At 38.8% G+C, this 24224-nt stretch overlaps 1 protein-coding gene across 1 annotated transcript; it reads right to left on the reverse strand.

Annotated features, from left to right (window-relative positions):
- Window positions 1-923: 923 nt before the first annotated feature.
- Window positions 924-9432, reverse strand: LOC131159630 (uncharacterized). Its single transcript, XM_058114676.1, has 5 exons — window positions 8989-9432; window positions 7558-7676; window positions 2727-2784; window positions 2505-2582; window positions 924-1370 (listed from the first exon to the last, which is right to left on the reverse strand). Exons 1-5 carry the CDS (start codon window positions 9176-9178, stop codon window positions 1177-1179), a joined length of 639 nt encoding a protein of 212 aa, XP_057970659.1. The 5' UTR covers window positions 9179-9432; the 3' UTR covers window positions 924-1176.
- Between the last annotated feature and the right edge of the window lie 14792 nt (window positions 9433-24224).

Below are 24224 nucleotides of genomic sequence, written 5' to 3' on the forward strand. Positions count from 1 at the left end.
AAAATAATAAAATTATCTTTATTTTAGGACTTGTTTAGAATTTAAAAAATATGAAAGTCTTATTTGAAACTTGAAAATATTAAAATAAGTAAAGAAAAATATTTTAAAATTTATATTTTTATATTTGCTTAATTTTTAAGCATTACAAAACAAAACTTTATTTTTAATTATATCTAGCATAAAAATATATAATGAAAATTGAGTTTCCTTATTATTTTCCTTTTCTTTCCTTTCTCCAAACAAAATCCTTCATCCAAAGACCCTAATTCCATGTTTGGGAGTATGGGTTTTGGATTTGGATTCAAATTTGTATATAATATGTAGTATAAAATCATATACCCAAATTCAAACCATGAAATCCAAGTTCCCAAACACTCCCTTAGGATTCACTTGAATTAAGGATTTTGGTTTGGCAAAAGAAATTATTAAAATTTAATTATTTTTACATTACATTTTTTCTCTATATTAAATACTATTTATTAAAAATTAAATATCATTTTAATGCAATTAAAAATTTTAAAAATTTAATATTAATAGTGTGTAAAATTAAATTTTTGTTTTTCATTTGCTCTTTTTCTTTCAATTTCCTTGATAACAATTTTTGATAAATTTGTCTCTCTACTTTTGAGACCTTTTTTTCACAAGAAAACATACAAATTGTATGAATAAGCTCGTCTCTCAATCCCTCTTAGTATAATATGAAGTCTGGTCTCAACAGAAGACAACCTTGGATCCATCCGGCTTAACAACTAGATCATATTTTCCATTAATATAGAATCTGTGCACATCTCCGGATTAAAATAAATAAATAAAAAAACATAAAAAAACAAACATTTTTAGCATAAGATTACATGAAAAGATAAAAAATAAACATAAAAACATTACTAAAAGTGGAGTATAAGAAATGGATCAAATAGAAGAAATGACGAATCATAAGCAGAAACGTAAATTATATCTTTGATGAACACATGATCGCAAGTTTCATAAGAACTGTTCCTACATAATTAGGAACACTGAAAACCTAGCCTACCAGTTCCAGCATAAAAGATCAATGGCAATGAAGCCTAAACAGGAACAAGCAAAATCCATTACAGTATTAGCCACCAAAAGAAACCTGGCATCAATAATAAAACTTCAAACACCAGCTGGGTTTTCAGAGGACTAGTTTTAACACCTTTACAACGGCAGGAGTAAAACAGGGCAAGGAATGAACTCGGCCAGCAGGTTTGCATCCACGTGCTTGGAATGGATAGCTTCCATGCTTATAACTACTAGATCCAAGTTCAGGTCATCCGCAACCTCACCAATGATGGCTGTCGGCTTATTCCCTTCCCCAAGCCGCTCTAATAATCTGAATTCCTCAAACCCACCTGCCATTTTTTCAAGAGCATAACATTATGTCAAGGATGCTGGTCCTGGGAGGGGAGGGAGACTGCATTGACATTACTATTCAGCAAATTACACGTGCTAAACCTACTTACCCTTTATATTATAATATCATCTGCTACTAAGACCAGTTATGTTATATGAATCGGAATGTTGGGCGACGAAAAAACATAATATCCAAAAAGTAAAAGTTGTCGAGATGAGAATGCTTAAATTGATGAGTGGTATAACATTGAAAGATAAATTAAGGAATAAACACATTCGTGATAAGTTAGGTATAACTCCTATAGAAGATGAGATAAGGGAGGGACGACTCAGATGGTATGGACGCTTGCAATATAGACCAGATAGTGCACCTGTGAGAAAAAGTGACTTAGTTACTGTGGGAGGTAGTAGGAGGGGTAGAGATAGACCTAAAATAACTTGGGAGGAGATAGTAAGGATTTAATATATTTGAATCTATCAAAAGAAATGGTTCATGATCGCATAAATTGACGGAAAATGATTTATATAGCCAATCCCACTTAGTGGGACTAAGGCTTGGTTTTTTTGTTGTTGTTGTTGTTATCAGCTACTAAGCATAACACATGGTGAAATGTTATATTGCACAGAATCTAGCTAATTGGCTACCATTTAAAGAAAAATGGACTTTAAACATGAAGCAGTATTCAAAATGCCCACAGGAGGATGCAGAAACCATCAGGTGTTATATATATCACATGCCTCTTGTGAAACCTACATTGCATATTATATTTTTGGATCCAATTCAGTACTTGTGTAGGTTGGATGGATTTGAATAACTGCTCTCATCGATTGCCTTCTAAATTCCTTGATGTTGTTACACTATTGAATCGGTTTAAAACTACCAAAAATTTATGTTAGTTGTTTCACTCACAATACGTCAGGAAATATAAAACTGTAAAATCCTAATCTGCTATTCTACTTTCTACATTGTGATTAAAGTGCAAATCAGCATATGTGTGCAAACCCTACAATGTGTGCAGATAAAGCCTCAGGCCTAATAGTCCCTCATGCCTCAAGTGCTCCTTTCTCCTTTAACTAGAATGAAAAATAAAATAAAACCTAGCTCACAAGAAATAAAGAAAGCATACACCAACCTTCAGACAGATGCCAGCGGATGCTAGAGAGTTGCATGTCATGCTCTGGTAAAGACTCTTTCTGCTTCTCATCAATAACTGCAAAGAACATGAAGTTCTATATTCCCTGAAATCTTGCACTAAAAAGGGTCTGTAACAAAAAGAGAAAAAAAAAATCCTGCTACTGCTTAGTTTCCTAGGGAGGAATTCAAAAATGGTATGAACTTCGATCAGGAGACATACCAACAACTGTGATGTCAGCCTCATACTTCTTTGCCAGAGCAGCAGTAGCTGCTGTAGCCTGTTGGAAATGTAAGATGATAGTTGAGTGATCCAAGCTCAGCAGGGACCCAGAAAAAAAGTTGGGAATTTTATCTATTTAATCCAGGAACCTTCACTCCAGCATAGTACTTCAGGGTAAAGGACACTCATACAAAAAGTTAGACATTCCACCTAGTACAAGGACCTGATATTCAACTCATAGATATTTCCAGGCTACAAACTGTACTCTCACAATGTGCAAGAGTTATAAATATATTTTTCTAGGACAGATTTCATTATAAGGGGCCTGTTGAAGAAAAAGTGTTAAGACTCACAGCACTTAATCAATTTTTGAACTCGGTAAACTCGTTCTGAACACAACTTGAATCACTAAGCATTGAATTGTATGCAGTTGTTAGATAAGATGCTTATGCCTCTGAAAGTCTTTCCTATTTTTACCCTCTGGTACAAATAATAACTAAGTAAGAAAATCAACACTTTTTTTGTACAACAACAACAACCCTTTAGTCCCACTAAGTGGGGTCGGCTACATGAATCATTTTCCGCCAATTCAACTTATCGAGAGTGTTTTCCTCCATTAGATTAAGAGCTACTAAATCTTCCACACTATCTCATTCTAAGTTATTTTTGGTCTACTATTACCCATTTTCATGCCAGAAACAATAACTAACTCACTCCTCCTCATAAGTGCTCTATTAGGCTTGCTTTCAAATGCCCAAACCATATAAACTGCCCCTCCCTTGTCTTGTCTTTGATTGGTGCTATGCCTAAATTATTGCATATATGCTCATTTTTTACTCTCTCCTTTAATGTTATGCCACTCATCCACCTTAACATTCGCATTTCGACAACTTTTACATTTTGTACATGTTGTTTCTTACTTGCTCAACATTTTGAATCATAAAGCATTGTTGGCCTTATAGCCGTCTTATAAAACTTTCCTTTAAATTTTAAGGGTATTTTACGATCACACAACACACTTGACGCACTCCTTTATTTTACTCAACCTGTTTTAATTCTATGTACTATGTCTTCTTCAATTTCCCCTTCCGCTTGCATAACAAATTCAAGATATCTAAATCTATTAGTGCTATTAATTTCTTGATTAGCAAGTTTAATCTTCTCTCCACTACTACTTCTTACATTACTAAAATTACATTTCATATATTCTATATTATTCCTACTTATCCTAAACCATTTAGATTCTCACGTGGCTCTCCAAAGTTCAAACTTAGATTCCTCTCCACTCCTACTATATCAATCAACACAATATTATTTTCAAACAACATACACCAAGGGATCTCATTTTGAATATTCCTAATAAGTTTATCAATCACTAAAGTAAAAAGGTAAGGACTTAAAACAGAACCTTAATGTACATCTATTGTGATTGGAAAATCTATAAATTCCCCTTCTACGGTCCTAATGTTACTCATGACTCTATCGTAAATATCCTTAACAACCTCAGTATGTTTACTACAAACTGCCTTCTTTTCTAAGACGCATCAAAGAACTTCCCTAGGTACTCTATCATAAACTTTCTTTAGGTCAATCAAAACCATATGTAAGTCCCTTTTTTTCCTCCAAACTTTTCCATTAAGCTTCTAAAGAGATAAATAGCTTCTATTGTTGATCTTCCAAGCATAAATCTCAATTGATTTTTTAAAATTCTCGTTTCTTGTCTTATTATATGTCCAATTATCCTTTCTCATACTTTCATCACATGGCTCACAATCTTAATTCCACGATAGTTATTATAGTTTTGAATATGGCTCTCGCTTTTGTATAAAAGTATTAAGATACTTTTCCTCCATTCTTATGGCAATTTTTTGTTTTTATAATAATGTCGAATAGATTATTTAACCAAATATTTCCTTTATTCCCTAAACATTTCCAAACATCAATTGGAATTTTATTTGGTCCTATTGATTTCCCGCTTTTCATTTTTTTAATGTCATCTTAACTTCAAGAACTCTAATTTTGCAAATAAATCTCCTATTTTTAGTTTTCTCCTCATTTTTCACTTCCAAGTTCAATATTTCATTTGGGTTCCATTAAACAACTTATCAAAGTATCTTCGTCACCTCTCTTTTACGTCTTCTTCTCTAGTTAAAACATTATCATTCTCGTCATTTATACATTTTACATCACCTAAACCGTTGCATTTTCTTTCTCCAACTCTAACAAATTTATAAATGTCTTTTTATCCTTCTTTTGTATCCAGTTTAGTATATAAAGTATCATAAGCTCTATATTTTTAGCTTCACTAATAGTTCTTTTTTGCATTTTTCTCGCCTCTTTATATTTTTCAAAATTTTCTATATTTTCACAATTTTGTCATATTTTATACCAAATTCTTTTTGTCTTAACAATTTTTTGGACATCTTAATCCCACCACCAACTTTCATTACTACCTAAGTATCTTCCTTTGGACTCATCTAAAACCTCTTTTACTATCCTTACAATAAAATTAGTCATTTTATTCTAAACAATATTTGGATCTACCTTATCCCCTACAGTCCAATCACACTTTAATCATTTTATCTTTGAATTTTATTATATTATCTCCCTTCAAACTCCACCATTTAACCCTTTTGTGTAGATTTATGCTACTCTTTTTCTTCCATTTTTAATATGTATATCTAATACCAAGACTCTATGTTGTGTGGTCAAACTTTCATTTGGGATAACTTTACAATTCTTACAAGATAGGCAATCCTCGTTCCTACTTAGAAGAAATCAATTTGGCTTTTATTATGCCCACTTTTGAAAGTTATTAAGTGTTCTTCACTTTTTATAAAGCAAGTATTCAATATAAATCTAAGATTATATCACTAGCCTCACTTTTATCTCCATTTCCACGACCACCATATACCCTCTCATAGCCTATATTTACCCTTTCCAGTATGTTCATTCAAATCAACTTCCATGGATGTCTTTTCAGACATTGGTATCCCTTGCAAAATACTATCCATCTCTTCCCAAAATTGTCTTTTAAGACTTTCTACTAAGCCTATTTGGGGAGTATCCACACTAATGACGTCCACTATTTCTAGGCCTAGAGCTATCTTGATTTTAATGATCCTATCCTCTATTCTTTTAACATCTACTACATTATCTTTTAGGCCTTTGTCTACAATAATTCCCACCCCACTTTTATGTTTCTTGTTTCCAATATACCAAAGTTTAAATCCGGCATTTTAATTTCTCTAGCTTTCTCTCTTACTTATTTCATCTCTTAAAAGCAGATTAATTTAATTTTCCTTCTAAACATTACTTCCACTATTTTCATGTTTTTGCCCATAAGAGTCTCAATATTCCAAGCTGCTAATCTAATTTTAGTTTCTTATACTAACTTATTAGCCCTCTCCCTTCTATACTGATTCGGTCTATTCCCTTGACCTAAGTGAATTTTCTAAATTTAGTATAAATAATATCTTCCCATCCATGTTATTTTTTAAAAAAATTTGCATTACATAGAAAATGTTCAAATTAGATGAACATGAACTTACTCAAGTCTTAATATGTTCTGGTTATTTGATGCACTTCCTTCATTTGATTAACTCAGTTGGTTGTGTCAATGAGTGATTGGAAACAAAGAATAATTCACTAATTGGAAACCAAGAAAAAATACAAAAAAAAATGACCAAAGTAGGGTAGATGAGAAATTCCACTAAATAAAAAACTTTGATAACCATGAAATAAAAAACTTGGACAACCTTATACAATTACTTCTAAATGCATGCATGGTTTTCCAATTCTATAATCACAAACGTTCCGATCAATCTCAATTAAAAGATTCCAATCTATGATGATGAATATAAACTTAACATTGCCAATCACCCTCTTAGATTTGCAGGAGAACAAAAGTATAGAGAAGTGGGATTGGAACGTGAGGTTGAATTTGGCAGCCACGGAGTTGACAACAACAACATAGCAGCATCAGCAATGGCTTCCAAGGTAATATTTCTCTCTCAAGAACCTCTTCTCTATTTTGTGTTGTTCAAATAAGTACAGCTGAAGAAGAAGAAGAAGAAGAAAAGGGGGTGAGAGATCTTAGGCACTTGGTGCCCATTGCAGCTACTTGTTGCTATTCAACTTTCTCAGGAAGTTGGTGCCATGTGTTCTTGGATGTTTTCTGTGTGGGGCCATGCAGGATATTTGGGGTAAATTTCAATCATTTCAAGGGTTAAAATTCAATCATGTTGAAACAAGCCTCTTATTAAGGCTCTCACTAAATTAGAGGCACTCCAATATATAATTCAGTGAGAGCCTACTAAGAGGCATCAAGGAGTACTATAACACACTGAGACCACTTAATATTGAACTGTTTGGGAGCTTCGCCACCATTGAGATGCTTTTAAGTGCAACAAAATGGCTCAAGCGCATCCCAACACTGTTATGCAATTCTAACACCATAAACCCCAATGATATTGAAATTAAACACTTATTTTTTAAGGCTAAAATTAAACACGTGCACTATATATATATATATATATAGTTCCAAGGTTAAAATTAAACTCATAAAGCCCAAAAGATTATAGACACAACCCCTGACACATGATTGTAAAATTACACTTATCATGTATTAATAACTACATCAAAAATTTGAATCACACTAATAAACTATCGAAATACTTGATCAAATGGCTCTCATGGGAATTAAAAAAAGAAATCACTAACAAAGCATACTAATACAAGTATCATACATGTTTGATGTTTTCATGAAATTAAAGAAATAGATGCAAATGGAATACAGAGGGGGGAACTTTGTGGCCCACATAAACCTTACCTGTCTTGTACCTTCAGAAAGATAAGGATTCCGATCAGTAATAGGTAGAAGCAGATGCTTGAAATGAGTAAAGGCCTCTGCAGCTGAACTGACTTCAGATTCTTGTGGCTTAGCATTGGCTGAGAATAATTGGAGCAAAAACATCTAGTCACTAATCATAATCATAAATCAGAAAAGACAATATTGTCAAAATACACAGTTTTGTGATTTGAGATCCAAATTAAACCCAACATGAAAAAATTAAAAAATAAATCCAGTAAATGAATCACTCTACAGCTGAAATTTTTTTTCAACAAATATTTGCATCAGGATATAACAAAAATACAGGCAGCCTAATGAACATATAGTTACCCACCGGTTAGTTTTTGACTTTTTGTTTTGCAGCAAATTCAGAGAAAAGTGCATCAATATAAACCTAATGACAAAAGTCAGGTGAATATTTCCCGAAGACTGCATCTAAAACTGCAACTCTATTTCAAGATTAGACATCATGGTTAGAGAAATGACTGTATTAAAGATGAAGACACTTTTTGAGAACGGTTTTCCCAACTTTCACCATATATAATTGGTGACTTAAGTGCTGGTATTACCGGAAGTTCAACAAATGCCAGCTCAGTCATTATACGCTTGCTGGCAAAGACCCCATTGCATAATCCACAAAAGCCAACACATGTTCTTTTTCATTGGATAATAGATAATCAAATAAACAAACCAGAGTAACCAGTTGATCCATCAAGATGATATTTCCATTTTTAATAAACAGCACTCTTTAGATGTAGTAACTGTGAAGATATATCTCTTATTTGAAATAAAATAAAATAAAAATGTGATGCAAGGGTAAATGAGAAAAAGTGAACGTTGGCTAGCAAAGCTTTCGAGCAGGTCCTAACAGAACAAGAAAATTACTCCGCAGGCTGCAGCATAAGTACTTGAGATCGATTTAAGATTATTTTAGCATTGTGTGTGGAGCACGGAATATACAATTGGAAGTTGTGCCAAATCTAACAAAATTCAATACAATTTTATATTGAGTATTGTTCAAATCTAAACAATTCCAAAACCAAGCCTTCAGCTCCATGCTTCCAAATGCAATGTAAGGCTGTTTATGTTGGTCAGAAATGGAAATTTCCACTTACTTCACAATTTCATTCTGAATTTCATTAACATAATCTATTGCCTTCTCCATTTCTTAGCTTCGAGAATAATAGAGCAGGAACTATGACCAACGATTCAACCAAAAATCTCTTTATATCATCCCCCAAAAAAAAGCAAGAAAACAAAAAATAAACCTTTTCCTCCACAATTTAACAGAAGAAGATATCAAATGTAGAGATTTAATAGCAGTATTAGAATTGAATCAGAGCATTCAAACAGCAAAAATACCATCAAAACGAAGATTTAACAAACAAATAGTAATGGTAAAGCGATTACCCTTATACGCAATGCTGCGAAGGCTGGGAAAAATAGAAACTTTACGGGGCTTTAACCGCAGAGAAGTAGAAAAACTTAAAGAAAATAGAGAAGTAGCAGCAGGAGATGAAGAAGGAGTTGATGAAGACGAATGTCCAGGAGCCTTGGAAGTTTCAACGGGAACAGCCAGCAAGCAGTGAGCGAACGCCATGAACAAACTGAAGATCAGATTAGGTTAGATGATTGAAATCAACACACGCTTTTCTCTTCGAGGGTAAAGAGACATGGAGGAACTGGCGAAGGGGAGTGAAGTGGAGTGAGGGAAGAAGAGGGAGTGATTGAGTGGTGAGACATGGATTGAAGGAGTTTATGCTGCTTTACGAGTTGGCCGTTAATCAAGATCCTGATGCTGATCATCTCTATATAAAACTGCTGAGCGGCACGCGGTTTTGATAGACTGGAGGTACTGCCAATTTCCGGCAAATCGTCAGATTAATTCTCCTTTTCTTTTTAATCTTTTTAATATATCTTTTTGAAAAAAAAAAATCAAAGTATTTATAGAAAACAAAGTAAAAGTTTTTTTTCACGGAATTAATAAAAAATAAAAAATAAAAAACACAAATATGGGCAAAAAATACAAAAATTGTATCCAAACATTTTAAAAGTCAATTTGGTATTAAAAAAAAAATTACAAAATCCTATGCAACATTCAAGACACGAAATCCCAAAAAAAAAAAGTGAAAAAAATTTGATGTGCCCAAAATAAATTAGCCAATAAGAGCAAGACACCTGACCCATGCCTCCCCCGGAAGTCAAACAATCTGACAAGAGCAATCAACTCCAACTCGATAAAGAGGAGGAGAGATCTATGCCAGCGACTTAAATGATCGAGTGATGCGCGCCAACACTTTATGACCCGGGAGCAATTTAAGCTCTGCGCAATAAAGGCAGATCACCCAGAGGGTCAACCCTAACTCCTATAAGAAGGGGGGCAAGGAAGAGGCGAAGGTAAGTTATTCAACTTATTCTACTATTGCATTCAGCCTCTCTAAAAGCATTCCTCTTACTTAAGCATTGGAATGATCCCTCGGAGTACACTCCGGGTCCTCCAAGCCTTTCTTCTCTTCCCTTTTCAGGTCAACGGAAGTCGAAGGAGCAACCCTGCTAATTTTCTCCTGCAACAATTGGCGCCGTCTGTGGGAACCTGCTTTTAAGAGGCGATCATATCTTGCTCTCGACTTTCGACATTCAAGCAATGCCGACCTCACACTGTTCTACTTCCATCCCTGCTATGAGAAAAGAATCGTCCCGGTCCATCCACTCCACACCCGCAGAACCATCGAGTGTCAGTAGGGAGGAATTCCTCGCTTTCTAAAAGAAAATGAAGGATATGCTCAACCAACTCTTACAGCAAAAGAGTCAGGAAGGGCACGTCCTCCACCAACGGCAAAAGAGCCCCAGTGCAAACAATAAAGCTGACAAACCAGCGGAGAAAAAGGAAAAAATCTACCTCAACAAGAAGATAGAGGATGTAAACAGCGCAGATGTCAATCAACAAAGATCCACAGAGCTCGAAGAAAGGATCAAGAAAATAGATCACATAGAAAAGATTATGAAAGAGGGCAGAACCAAACCCTACTTCAGGGAAGCGTCCCTAAGGTCCTCAGAGCCACCATTCAACAAAGAAATCATGGAGGCTCCACTGCCAAGTAGATTCAATGCCAAGTAGATTCAAGATGCCCACCTTTGAAAGGTATGAGGGTCTAACTGACCTAATTAATCATCTAGACACCTTTAAGATAATGATGCAGTTGGAAGGGGCTCTAGACGCCATCATGTGCCGAGCTTTTACAACAACCCTTAAGGGTACTATTAGAGATTGGTACCGAACTCTACGACCCGGATCAATCGGTTCCTTCTTAGAGATGGAGCAACTGTTCACCGGCCACTTCCTTAGTAGCTGGAGAATTGCTAAAACAATGGGCCATCTTATGAGTATGGCGCAAGGATAGCAGGAAACTCTAAAGAAATTCATGCACCGCTTCAACACGACAACCCTAGAAATCCGCAACCTAGACATGGGGGTGGCTTTGTAGCCTTGACAACAGCTCTCCAGCCCAGAAGCTTCTTATACTCTCTAGGGAAAAAACTGCCGGTGGATATGGGGGAGCTGATGGCTCGAGCACAGAAATACATCAACCTGGAGGAGATAATGGACACAAGAGGAAGTCGCATAGAACGGAAAAGGAAAAGTAGTAGCAGGGAGACAAAAGAATCCTATACATTCACAAAAAGATACGAGACCAGTGCACTACACACCAGCCCAAAGATAAGAGGACAACCCAACAAGTTCTCCACCCACACACCCCTGAATGTACCGCGCTCTGAATTACTGATGCAGATCAGAAAGAAGGACTATGTCTTGTGGCCTGAACCCATGCGAACGCCTCTTTACAAGCGAAACATGTCCAAGTTCTGCGCATTCCATAGGGATCATGGCCACGACACAGAGGAATGCATCCAATTGAAGAAAGAAATCAAAGCCCAAATAAAAAGGGGATACCTATCAAAGTTTATAAAGAAAGAAGATCCATAAAGGGAACCTCTCAATCAGAGGAGGCCTAGTGCAAAAGAGAAAGAAGAGCAGGTCATAGGGGAAATTGCGGTGATCTTCGGAGGATCCGCTAGTGGAGGAGATAGTGAGGGTGCTCGCAAAAGATATGCTAAACAGGTGCTCTCGATGGAGAAGGGGGAAACCAGTAGCAAACGAAACAAAAAAGACGACATCATAACCTTCGACAACGGAGACAAAGAAGGGGTACAACAGCCACATGATGACGCACTGGTGCTCTCCCTGTTGGTGGCGAATTACAAAGTCAGACGCGTGTTGATAGACAATGGGAGCTCAGCAAACGTCATGTTCTGGTCGGTCCTGGTTGGAATGAAAATCGGTAAGGAACGACTCAAACCAGTCTCAACTCCTCTGGTCGGATTCGAGGGAGATGTTGTTCACCCTTTGGGTATAATCACACTGCTAGTGACAATGGGGACGACCCCACAGCAAGTTACTACGCTGACAGAGTTCCTTGTGGTTGACCGACCTTCAATGTACAATATCATATTGGGCCGCCCTTTGCTTAATGCGGTTCAGGCTGTAACCTCAACATACCACCTCAAAATCAAATTCCATACACCACACAGGACAGGGTTTGTTAAAGGAGATCAAGCAGCTGCACAGAGCTGTTACGTAATGGCTCTGAAAGGAAAGATAGAGGTAAAAGAAACCCTAACGGTGGAGGACCTAGAAGTAAGGGGCGAGTATCCTTAGATCAGTACAGTGGAGGACATCATGCACATACCCCTAAAGGGCCACCAAGAGAGAAGTGTGCAGATCGGAAATCACCTGCCCGACACCTTGAAAGCGGAGCTAAGCGAATTGTTGAACGAATTCGCTGATGTGTTCATGTGGTCAGCCGCAGACATGCCAGACATTGATCCTGTAGTCATGGAGCATAGGCTGTAGGTCGACCCCAATCACCGACCTGTGAAATAGAAAAAAATGAGTTTCGCAATGGAGCGGATCAAAATAATCAACGAGGAAGTGACGAAGCTGGTGCAATCCAACTTTGTCAGGGAGGTAGACTACCCAGAGTGGCTGAGCAATGCGGTTCTTGTAAGGAAGCCGAACGAAAAATGGCGCGCTTGCATAGACTTCACGGACTGAATAAGGCGTGCCCAAAGGACAGCTTTCCTGTCCCCCGAATCGACCAGCTGGTAGATTCGACCTCTGGGCACGAACTCTTCAGCTTCATGGATGCCTACTTAGGATACAATCAGATCCCTATGAGTCGAGCGGACGAAGAAAAAACATCTTTTATCATCGAAAGGGGCCTGTATTGTTGCCGAGTAATGCCCTTTGGGCTAAAAAATGCATGAGCCACATACCAAAAATTGGTTAACGGAATCTTTAAAGATCAGCTTGGAAAAACAATGGAGGCGTACGTGGACGATATGTTGGTAAAAAGCTTGGAGGCAGGGAAGCACTGTAAAGACCTAAGGGAAACGTTTGAACTCCTTCGCCGGTACCAAATGAAACTGAACCCATCGAAATGTGTGTTCGGTGTTTCTGCAGGAAAGTTCCTTGGCTTTATGGTGACACACAGAGGCACAGAAGCTAACCTATACAAAATAAGAGCACTGTTAGAAATGGAGGTTCTGTGGACAAAGAAGGAGATACAAGTCTTGATAGGGAGGATAGCCTCCCTCAGTAGATTTGTCTCCTGCTCGGGAGACAAAGGCTTACCTTTCTTCAAAGCACTAAGGAAGAAAGGTGGATTCGAATGGGGGGAGGAACAGGCCAAAGCCTTCGAACATCTCAAGCAGTACTTCGGTTCCTCACCCCTTTTAATGAAGGCAAAGACAGGAGAAGACCTCTACTTATATATAACATCTACAAAAAATGCCGTCAGCGCAGTCCTGGTACGGGAAGAAGGCCGAAGGCATTAGCCCATATACTATACCAGTAAGGTGCTTAGTGGAGCTGAAAAAAACTATTATATGGCGAAAAAGGTGACTTTCTCCATCGTTTGTGCTGCGCGAAAATTGAGGCCCTACTTTTTGGCCCACAAGGTAATTGTGCTAACAAACCTGCCAATAAGACAGATTCTGCAACGACCAGAGAGCTCAGGAAGGATGACGAGGTGGTCAATCGAATTAAGTGAATTCAACATACAATACCAACTAAGGCCCACTATCAAGGCCCAGGTGCTCGTGGACTTCACAGCCGAAAGACTCCCCAAGTTAGCTGCTAAGTCAGATGTATGGGCACTACACGTCAATGGGTCATCTAATGCGGCTGGAAGGGGAGCCGGATTCACCTCTCAGCCCCGGATGGCAGCGAAACTCTTTTCGCACTAAAATTAGAGTTCTCAGCAACAAACAACGATGCGGAGTATGAAGCTTTGTTAGCAGGTCCACGCTTGGCAGAAGCACTAGGGGTGGCACAGATCAAGGTATCGAGTGATTCACAGCTAGTGGTAGAGAAGCTGAAAGGAGAATTTGAGGTTAGGGATCAAAAAATGAAAAAGTACCTCGCAAGGCCCAAGAATAGGCAAAAGCGTTCATTCATTTCAACATAGAGTGCGTACCACGGGCCGAGAACAAAAAGGCCGATGCACTTGCTAGATTGGCCTCAACAACTAGCTCGGAATGGAAGGACACTATTTATCTAAAGCGGATAGGGAAACCCTCATATGAGGAGGACAGAATTAACTCAGTGGAATCTGAAATCAGCAAGGAGGATTGGAGGGCGCCTTTATTCCTGTACCTTCAAGACGGATCCCTACCAGAGGACAACAAGGAATCTCTGAAAGTGAGAAGGAAGGTAGCAAGATATACACTGATAGGCCAGGAGTTGTACAGACGATCCCTAGCACTGCCCTACCTTCGTTGTCTAAGCAATGAAGAAGGGAAATACGTACTAAGGGAAATACACGAAGGAGTGTGCGGAAACCACCTTACTAGTAGGACCTTAGCCCACAAAGTCATGGGCTTTTACTGGCCCACGATGAAGAAAGACGCGCTCGAACTCATCAAACGATGCGACAGGTGTCAGAGATGCACAGCAGTACCACACGTACCCTCTAATCTACTCTCCCCTCTAACCAGTCCCTGCCCCTTCGCCCAGTAGGGAATAGACATTCTCGGACCTTTACCGCAGGCAACTGGCCAAAGAAAGTTTTTGTTGGTAGCAATCGACTATTTCACTAAGTGGGTAGAGGTCGAACCCCTAGCCACCATAATAGAGCGGAACATCATGCACTTCATGTGGACATCAGTGGTTTGCCGTTTTGGAATCCCTTGGGCAATAGTTACCGACCACGGGAGGCAGTTCGACAATGAGCACTTCAAAAAGTTCTATTCTTACCTATCTATTAAGCTCGTCTTCACATCAGTGGCGCACCCCCAGAGCAATGGATAGGTTGAGAACATGAATCGGACGATACTGCATGGGCTAAGGATGCGACTTGAATCTATGCAAGGTAGATGGGCAAGGAACTCCCGTCCGTCATATAGGCATACCACACCACCAAGAGAGCGGCAACAGGGGAAACCCCGTTTATGCTCGTCTTTAGCGTAGAAGTGGTCATCCCAATAGAGGTAGGGATACCCTCCTGGCGAAGGCAACACTTTAATGAGCATACCAACAATGAAGAGCTTAGACCAGAACTAGACCTATTGGAAGAGAGATAGGATCAGGCGAGTCTAAAAGTTGCAGCATACCAACAGAGGGTAGCAAAATACTACAACAATCGCATCAGAGTACGGAATTTCCAACCTGGAGACTTGGTTCTAAGGAAGGCGCGAAACAGCCCAACAAAGTTAGGGTTGCACAAATTGAAGCCAAACTGGGAGGATCCATATAGAGTTACAACTGAGATAAAGCCGAGGACATACAAGTTGGAGGATGTAAAGGGGAAAAAGATTAATAACATATGGAACTCGGATATGTTAAAAAAATACTATTCTTGAAAGCGTTTCTTACAACGCAATAATAAAAGTTCCAATTACAATAATTGTACTACGTCAATAAAGTTTAAGAATATATATTACAAGTGAAGTTCTAGCTAACTAGCTTGTCTTGCTTCCCTCTCCAGCTTCCGCTTCCTCCCTTTCCTCATCCTCCTCTATGTCTTCCACGGATTCAGGATTCTCGTTGCCATATCTGTGTGAGCTCAATCCGTCTAGGGGAAGGTTAGGGTGCTTGGTTTTGACCTGATCCCGGCACCTCTTGAACCCCACCCTGTAAGCCTTGGAGGTGTCCATGACGAACTGTGTGGAGTCCTTGTACTCCTTCACTACGGTTCGGGAGGCATTAGCAGCAGCAACAGCTTCTTTGGAAGGTAGCTCCTCCCTACGAATACGCTCGATTTTAGCCTATAGGGCCTGCTCACGGATCTTGGCCTCACGAAGTTCATTCTGAGCAACGACGTACTTTTCCCTAGCATCCAAGGTCTGCCGGTACATCTCGGCAACCTTCTCTTCTTGGGCTAAGGTCATCGTTGTTAGCTGAACAAAGGGCAGAATAGATAAAAAAACAATGTGTAAGGAGAAAAATAACCCAACTGAAGAGTATACCTGGTAAGAGGTATGACGGATCTTCGCTGAAAGAGCATTAGGAAGAGTGCACTGAGCTTGCACATAGTCTTCGACGTGTACTGCCCGATGTAGAGCAGAGGCAGAACAGGTCGGCTCATGAAAGATTGCCTCATTATGAGTTAGAGGGATCAGAGGAGGAGCAGCAGCGTTCTCATCAACATGAGCTCCAGTATCACTTACAGCAGCTGCGTCCCTCTGAGAGGATTCTCCCTCGACCTCCCTTCTCTTCTTCCTACTCCTACTCGTCCTCTGCTTCTTAGCTTTCCCCATGAGAGATTCATATCTGTTGAAGTCCATATCTGCAAAGACAAGGAGAGAAGAGATAAAACACACCAACAATAGAGAGAATATCCGAACACATATATAGAAATCAAAGGTGAGGTAAGGCTTGGGGAAACGGGGCTGATCCCCCACTGCACGAGAACACGCTCCTGGAGCAGCTCCTCGTGAGGGATAATCCCTTGTTCGCCAAGGGTTCGCAACTCTTTTAAGATGGCCTGCTCTTTGGGGGAAAGTCGTGGAAGAAGGTGGCGCACCCGAACTACAAAAGGAAAAGGGATGAAAGGAAAACAGGTGAGTCAACGGATAACATACTCGCAGCCCTGCATAAAAAGGTAGATAGGGATAGATAATGTTACCATCAAGAGGAGCAGACCAGATAAGAGAGCCCGTATAGTTCAACTCCCCCGAGGCAAAGAAGTACCGAGACTTCCAACTATGTATGGAAGAACTGCCCGGTGTAAAAAGCTTATAACCTGGTAAAGAGTTGAAATAATACAACTCATTCTCTATAGAGTGCGTTCGCATTTGGAAGCAACTCCTAAAGAGAGGAACTGTAGGTTGGTAGCCCAAACGAAGCAGAAGGACGGCGAAATAGGTGAGCGAGAGGTAGGAGTTCGGAACCAATTGGGAGGGCGATATTCGGTAAAAATGTAATACATTAGAGATAAAAGGGGGGAAAAGGAGTCTTAGACCCAAGTCCTAGTAATCTGTATATAGGTAGAGCTCCTCAGAATTCGGATCAAGAGCTGACTCGGAAACAGAGGGTAACCTAACAGTAATACTCTGGGGGATGGCGAAAAAATAGCCAAAATTCTGCAGATCAGAGGGAGTGAGGTCGCAACAAGCACTCCTCATTGTAGTAGGAGCCCTCAAAGGCTGTGAAAAAGACTCCATCGGGAAATCAAAGAGTGAACGAAACAAAACCTTTACAAACAGATCAAACGAGCAAGCCCCCAACAAAAACAAAGAGGGAACGATGCCAAAACAGATCAAACCAGAAAAATTTTTCCTAAAAACAACAAAGTCATCATACAACAAAAGATCAAGCAGACAAAGTGAATGCAAGAACAATGAAGAACAGTGAAGAACATGAAGAACAACAAAGCAAACATGTAATTGAAAGGGAGAGCATACCTAACGATAAGTAGGGGACCCTTTGGACGGAAAATGAGAAGAGAATGAGGGAGTTCTTTGGACTGAAGATGAGAAGAGAATAAGGGAGTCTGGCCCTTATAAAAAGAGGACGGCACGAATCCCCAAGGGCGAGAATCTCAACAAATCTCGCCTGCAGAAGAAGGTTTACGTTTTGAGAGAGAGAGAAAGGACACAGAGAATCCATGAAAGTATAGAAAATCATTGAAACGTCCACGGCCGTGGCGCCAATACCAATTATATGCAACTTCCCGAGGACAGACAGCACCTCGGAAAGACGATGTCGCCTCAGAACAGCGTCAGACTGACAACCCATAAGTGAGAACGTTCATGTAAGCCACTTCCCAAGGTACGACACATTTAAACATGCATTTATCACATTTTCGCAGGATAGAGAGGATGGTGACGACGCCTTGGAGAAAGGGTTGAATTGAATCCCACTATAAATGAGCATGACTCAACAAGCATTCAAGGCCCAAATGACGAGCACGACTCGTGAGGCCAAGAAAGCCCAGCAGATGAGCACGACTCATTAAGCATCAAAGGCCCAAATGACGAGCACGACTCGTGAGGCCAAGAGAGCCTAGCAGATGAGCACGACTCATTAAGCATCAGAGGCCCATATGACAAGCATGACTCGTGAGGCCAAGAAAGCCCAGCAGATGAGCACTACTCATTAAGCAACAAAGCCCAAATGACGAGCATGACTTGTGAGGCCAAAAAAGCCCAGCAGATGAGCATGACTCATCAGACAAATAGGCCAAGCTGACGAGCACGACTCAAAAAGCCAAAAATAACCTAAAAGATGAGCACGACTCAGTAGGCTTAACTAGCCACGAAGCTGCTCGATAAGAACAGTTCAGCAAAATTTGCTCCATAAACCAGCTCAGCAAGAACTGCATGGCAGGAACTGCTTGGCAGGAATTGCTCGGCAAGAACTGCCCGGCAAAAATTGCTTGACTAAATCAGCTGGGCAAAATATACTTCGTGAGTCAGCTCGGTACAAGCTGCTCGGCAAGTGTCGCTTCGAGAAAATAGCTCCATGAAGCAGATCGGAGAAACTAGCTCAAAAATACACTTCGTGAGTCAGCTCGGCAAGTCCCGCTCCGATAAAATAGCTCCATGAAGCAGATTGGTGAAAATCAGCTTAAAAAATACGCTTCGTGAGTTAGCTTAGCATGAGATGCTTGGCAAACTTGCTCGGCAAATCCCGCTCTGAGAAAATAGCTCCATGAAGCAGATTGATGAAATTAGCTTGAAAAATACGCTTCGTGAGTCAGCTTGACACGAGTTGCTCGGTAAACTTGCTCGGTAAGTCCCGCTCTGAGGAATAGCTCCATGAAACAGATCGGAACATTAGTTCGAAACATGAGCTCAAAAAATTCCTAAACTCAAAACAGCCCGGTAAAACTCCCCTATGAAATAGCTTTGAAATCCTCCCCAGCTCAAAATAGCTCGGCGAAAATCCTCTGCGAAACAGCTTGGAACAACAGCTCAAAAATTCTCCCCAGCTCGAAATAGCTCGGCGAAAGTCCTCCGCGCAACAGCTCGAAACAACAGCTTGAAAATTCTCTCCATCTCGAAACAGCTCGGTGAAATTCCTCCATGCAATAGCTCAGAACAACAGCTCGAAAATTCTCCCCAGCTCGAAATAGCTCGACTAAAGTCCTCCGCGCAACAGCTCGAAACATCAGCTCGGGACAACAACTTGAAAATTCTCCCCAACTCAAAATAGCTCGGTGAAAGTCCTCCGCAAAATAGCTTGGAACAACAGCTTGAAACATTAGCTCGGAATATCAACTCAAAATGCCAAAAAAAAAAAAAAAAGAGAAGAAGAAGAAGAAGAAAGGAGGAAGGGGGAAAGAAAGAAGAAGAAGAAGAAGAAGAGGCGGGAGCATTACGTACTCTGAGAGGAGAATGGAGATTCAAAATTCCATCTAGAAATTTGAAACTAAGGGGGGGACAACTGATGTGCCTAAAATAAATTAGCCAATAAGAGCAAGACACCTGGCCCATGCCCCCCGCAAGTCAAACAATCCGACAAGAGCAATCAACTCCAACTCGATAAAGAGGAGGAGAGATCTATGCCAGCGGCTTAAATGACCGAGTGATGTGCACCAACACTTTATGACCCGGGAGCAATTTAAGCCCTGCGCAATAAAGGCAGATCACCTAGAAGGTCAACCCTAACTCCTATAAGAAGGGGGGCAAGGAAGAGGCGAAGGTAAGTCATTCAACTTATTCTACTGTTGCATTCAGCCTCTCTAAAAGCATTCCTCTTACTTAGGCATCGGAGTGATCCCACGAAGTACACCCCGGGTCCTCTAAGCCTTTCTTCTCTTCCCTTTTCAGGTCAACGAAAGTCGAAGGAGCAACCCTGCTAATCTTCTTCCGCAACAGAACTAACTTTCCAAAAGTTGGTTCTCTACGTCAGCACCTACAACAACGAGACACCACGCACAGAGCACGAAAAAAAAAAAAAAAAAAAACGTAAAACCAAACTAACTTTTGGAAAGTCAGTTTGGTCCTAGCTCCCACCTCCCCACACATTCATGCACATTTTTTACATGAAAAGTTACAAAATCATCTTTCCAAAGGTCGATTTTGACATGCACTTACCAAACTCATTCACGTGCTAAACTATGCACCTCATGCACTTACTTACCCCCTCCTCTGCGTGCCTCGTCTCTTATTTATTCGTTCATCTTCCCCCCCCCCCCCTTATTTATTCGTTAATCTTCCCCCCCCCCCCACCCACTTTCACTCATCCTTTCTTCTTCTTTCATATCATTCTTCTTCCTTTATCCTCCAACATCCTTCACCACCTTCCAATGTTGTATGGACATGTTGGAGATTTATTCTTAGAATTACTTTCTTACAAGGGTCAGTAACGACGGTGTTAGCTAATTCATGATTTAACTAATTATCAATTTAACTAATCTCTCTTCAATAACATATCAAATTCTCCCTCGGTACTTTAGCTAATCTATACTATATATTTAAAAGACAATGTTGTGTCTTCATAAGCTTTCAAAATCTAATTTTATTTTATTTTTTCAAATCTTTAAATTTTTTAATTATATTATTAATTTTTGATTAGTTGATTTTCTAACTCCTATATTTTCACTAGTCAATTCTAGTACTTATTATTTTTATATCTATATTAATTAACATATTAAAGTAACATGACATCATTCCTCCAAACATGGATACCTAAATTTATATCTACATTAATTAATATACTAAAAAAGACATTATTATATTTATTGTATATAAGAGTTCCGAGTTGCTGAGGAATGTCGTACTCCACGGCAAAAACCAAGGAACCAAAGCATGGCTGAAATCACGTAAACTTTCCTAAAGAGAAAAGTCAACAAATTATTTCTAATTTGGAAAGGAGCGTACAGATTAATTTTTTTTTTAATTACATGTTCCCTAATTCTTCGTATAAATAGGGGGTTGTACAGAGATTGAAAACACGTACATCATTAGAAACTCATTTTTTGCTATCTTTTATTCTTTATTTTCCTCTCACTTCATTTTACTCTAGTTTTAACATGCTATCAAAGCTTGTTACCAGGAGTTTCTGAGTTCTAATCTCGTCGCCCGCATTTATTCAGTGGCATTTAAAAATTTATTGTGTGCTTATCTCTCCACGATTTGTCGGGTTGCACGTGTTTCATACCATTTTTTTTCAATAAATAATAAATCATCAATACTCAAACATCGACCACGTCAAAAACTCTGATACTGTATTAACATAACCCGACCCGAAGTGGGATACCAGGTAAACAGTCATATTTATATAAACAACCCTATCAGCGGAAATCAATATATATAATCATTCAGAATACAAATACTCAGAGTACTAAACATCCATATATATAAATATATACATATCCCCAAAAATCAATCAAAAACTCTAGGGGAAACATACATCCCTAGGTCAAAACACTCACCCTGACTATCAGGGTACCGACTCCCCTTTATCTCGGAGCTCTATCACCTGGTATATCTTGGTTCCCTGAAATATTTAGATATTTGAGTGAGACACATCTTAGTAAGATGGAATAAATTATTCACAGTGTGTGGCAGTATGAGTTCAATTGTATTATAACACATTCCGTTTTAATAAATATAACAGTTGGGAGAAAATATACATATATGTGTACTCATAATCATATATGGATGTAAAACATATTTTCAAAGCTCTCCTATCATTTTCATATCGTATACATAATTTCTCATTTCTCAAAATCATATTCACATTTTCTTTCGTGGACTATTCTTTCTCATATTTATATTTCAATAACTTTCATAAGCTTTTCTTTATCGTTCTCATTTTCATGTTCTAGCCTATGGGTATCCTTATATAAATATCTCAATGTGTTTGTAACCCATGGTTATTCATTATCGCGAGTAATCATAATCCAGCACATGAGTATCCACTAATAACAAAATCCACATCGTGTCTGTAACTCATGGCTGCCCTGAGGATATTCTCCACGTTATGCTTCCCCCCATGGTCAAGGTTGTGCAACCCGAAGGCTGGATCTAAACCGCGGTTGGCCTACCCGGTTAGATCAAAACAATGTAACCACGTGTCTGTAGTACGATTGGTCTGCCTACTCCTTATCTGGATGGCAGGTGACAAAACTACCCTTCTTACTGGCCCAATCGACTACCACGCCACACTCTCCACAAGACCATGTGGTTGCACTAACACCTCGCTAGCAATGGTTCCGTGCTCAATATCAACAATTGTCTATCAAGGTTCTCATTTTCACATTTTGTCATTCACATTGCAGTATTCTCATTTTCATATTCACATTTCCAGTATTCACATTTCACATTCACATTGCAGTATTCAATAGCTTCCCAAGAGGGGGGGTGAATTGGATTCTTTTTATATTTTGATGATTTTTAATCTTTTTCTTTAGATACTGAAGAAAGCACAATAGATAATTTATAAACATGCTTTAGAATACTTGTAATTTAAATGAACAAGACAATCAATAATAAAAATAATTCAATCACTCAATCAAGGATAATATTGCTTTTGTTGATTTCCTTGTGAATATTTATCACCTTCTTTGAATTAACTTTTAGTATGCGCTTCTCTTGATTAAGATTTTCACAGATTAACCAACGTACTCCCTTTTGGGTTTCCACAAACGGTTAATCGAAACGTACTTTCTAAATACCAAAAGTCTTTGTTTCTTTCTCTTTGAAACTTGTTACCTGCACTTTGAAATCATACAACATAGCAAGTATAGTATATAAAACAGAGAGAAAGACACAAGATTTTTTACGAGGTTTGGCTTCAACATAGCCTACGTCCTCGCCCTTGGAAAAATACGAAAGGTTTCCACTATAGTAGTTTGTTACTGGGTGGAACAACGCCTGTTTACAATCACTCCTTTTGTAAAGGCTAGAGCTCGCCTTCTCCAAACAATATGCCCTTGTTTGGTCAACGTTCCAACAGCTTGGAATCGTCCAAAATCTACAAGAGAAATATCAAAATCTGTTGTACAAGAGAAGCTCACACAAAGAGCAGATTAGTACAAATCAAAACTATGTACTTCAAAAGATGAAATATCAAGAATGAAATAAACTTTTGAAGCTTTTCAAAAAATTCACCAAAATCCTTTTCTCCAGATGAGAAATCAGTAATTCTTCAAGATTTGATGAACAAAAGATCAGAACAACAATACTTTCAGCTTTGTAAGATTGAGTAAAAGAGATTTTGAGAGCAAAAGAGCTTTGAGAGAATTTCAATGCTTGGGATAAATTTTTGATTCACAAGAACCATGTATTTATAAGCTTCCAAGCAATTTTCCTTGTAGTAAGAGTTTCCTTAAAGAGTTTCCCAAGTTGTTAGAAAATTTGGGTTTCTAACGGCTATAATTTAAAAATAAGAGTTTTAAAATTTTGCTCGTTGAACAGTGTTCAGACGTCTGAAGTATTGAGGTCAGTTGTCTAAAGTCCCTTAAACCCTTAAAAAATAAAACTGAATGCAGGGTCAGATGTCTGAAGTCAGGGTTCAGGCATCTGATGTCACAGGTTCAATCGTTTGAAGTTGCAAGTTCAGACGTCTGAACTTGCTGCTGCAACTCTCTGCCTGTTCTGGAAATTCTTCAGATGTCTGTACTTATTCTTCATACGTCTGAAGTTGTCACTTCAGTCATCTGAACTCTCAAAAACTTGTTTTAAAAAATATTTTTCTTTAAAACTGTTTTGCTCTCCCATGATTTTTATAAAAACTCAATTCAATATGTTTAAATAGGTCTTTAAACCTTGATAATCTCTTAGAAAAAGCTTCAAAATATATTTCAAAGATATTTTGCCTTTTGAAATACTTACAAATATGTTTCCTAAGCCTTCATGCTTGAGTTTGAGATTCTTTGAACAATTTGATTGAGCTTCAAGTATGTTAGACCCTCTTTGAATCATTGAGAAGTTATCTTCAGACTTGACGTATACTTAATCTTCTCTTAAACCAAACTTGAGCTATATTTGAGCTTTGCTTTTGAGCCACACTTGATCCATATTTCCTGAAACACCAAAACTCAACCTTTTTCAAGTTAAATCATCATTTGTTTGTTATCACCAAAACCAATTGAAAGACCTTGTTAGGCCAACAATCTCCCCCTTTTTGATGATTA

This window comes from Malania oleifera, chromosome 1, assembly GCF_029873635.1.
Source record: "Malania oleifera isolate guangnan ecotype guangnan chromosome 1, ASM2987363v1, whole genome shotgun sequence".
NCBI lineage: Eukaryota > Viridiplantae > Streptophyta > Magnoliopsida > Santalales > Ximeniaceae > Malania > Malania oleifera.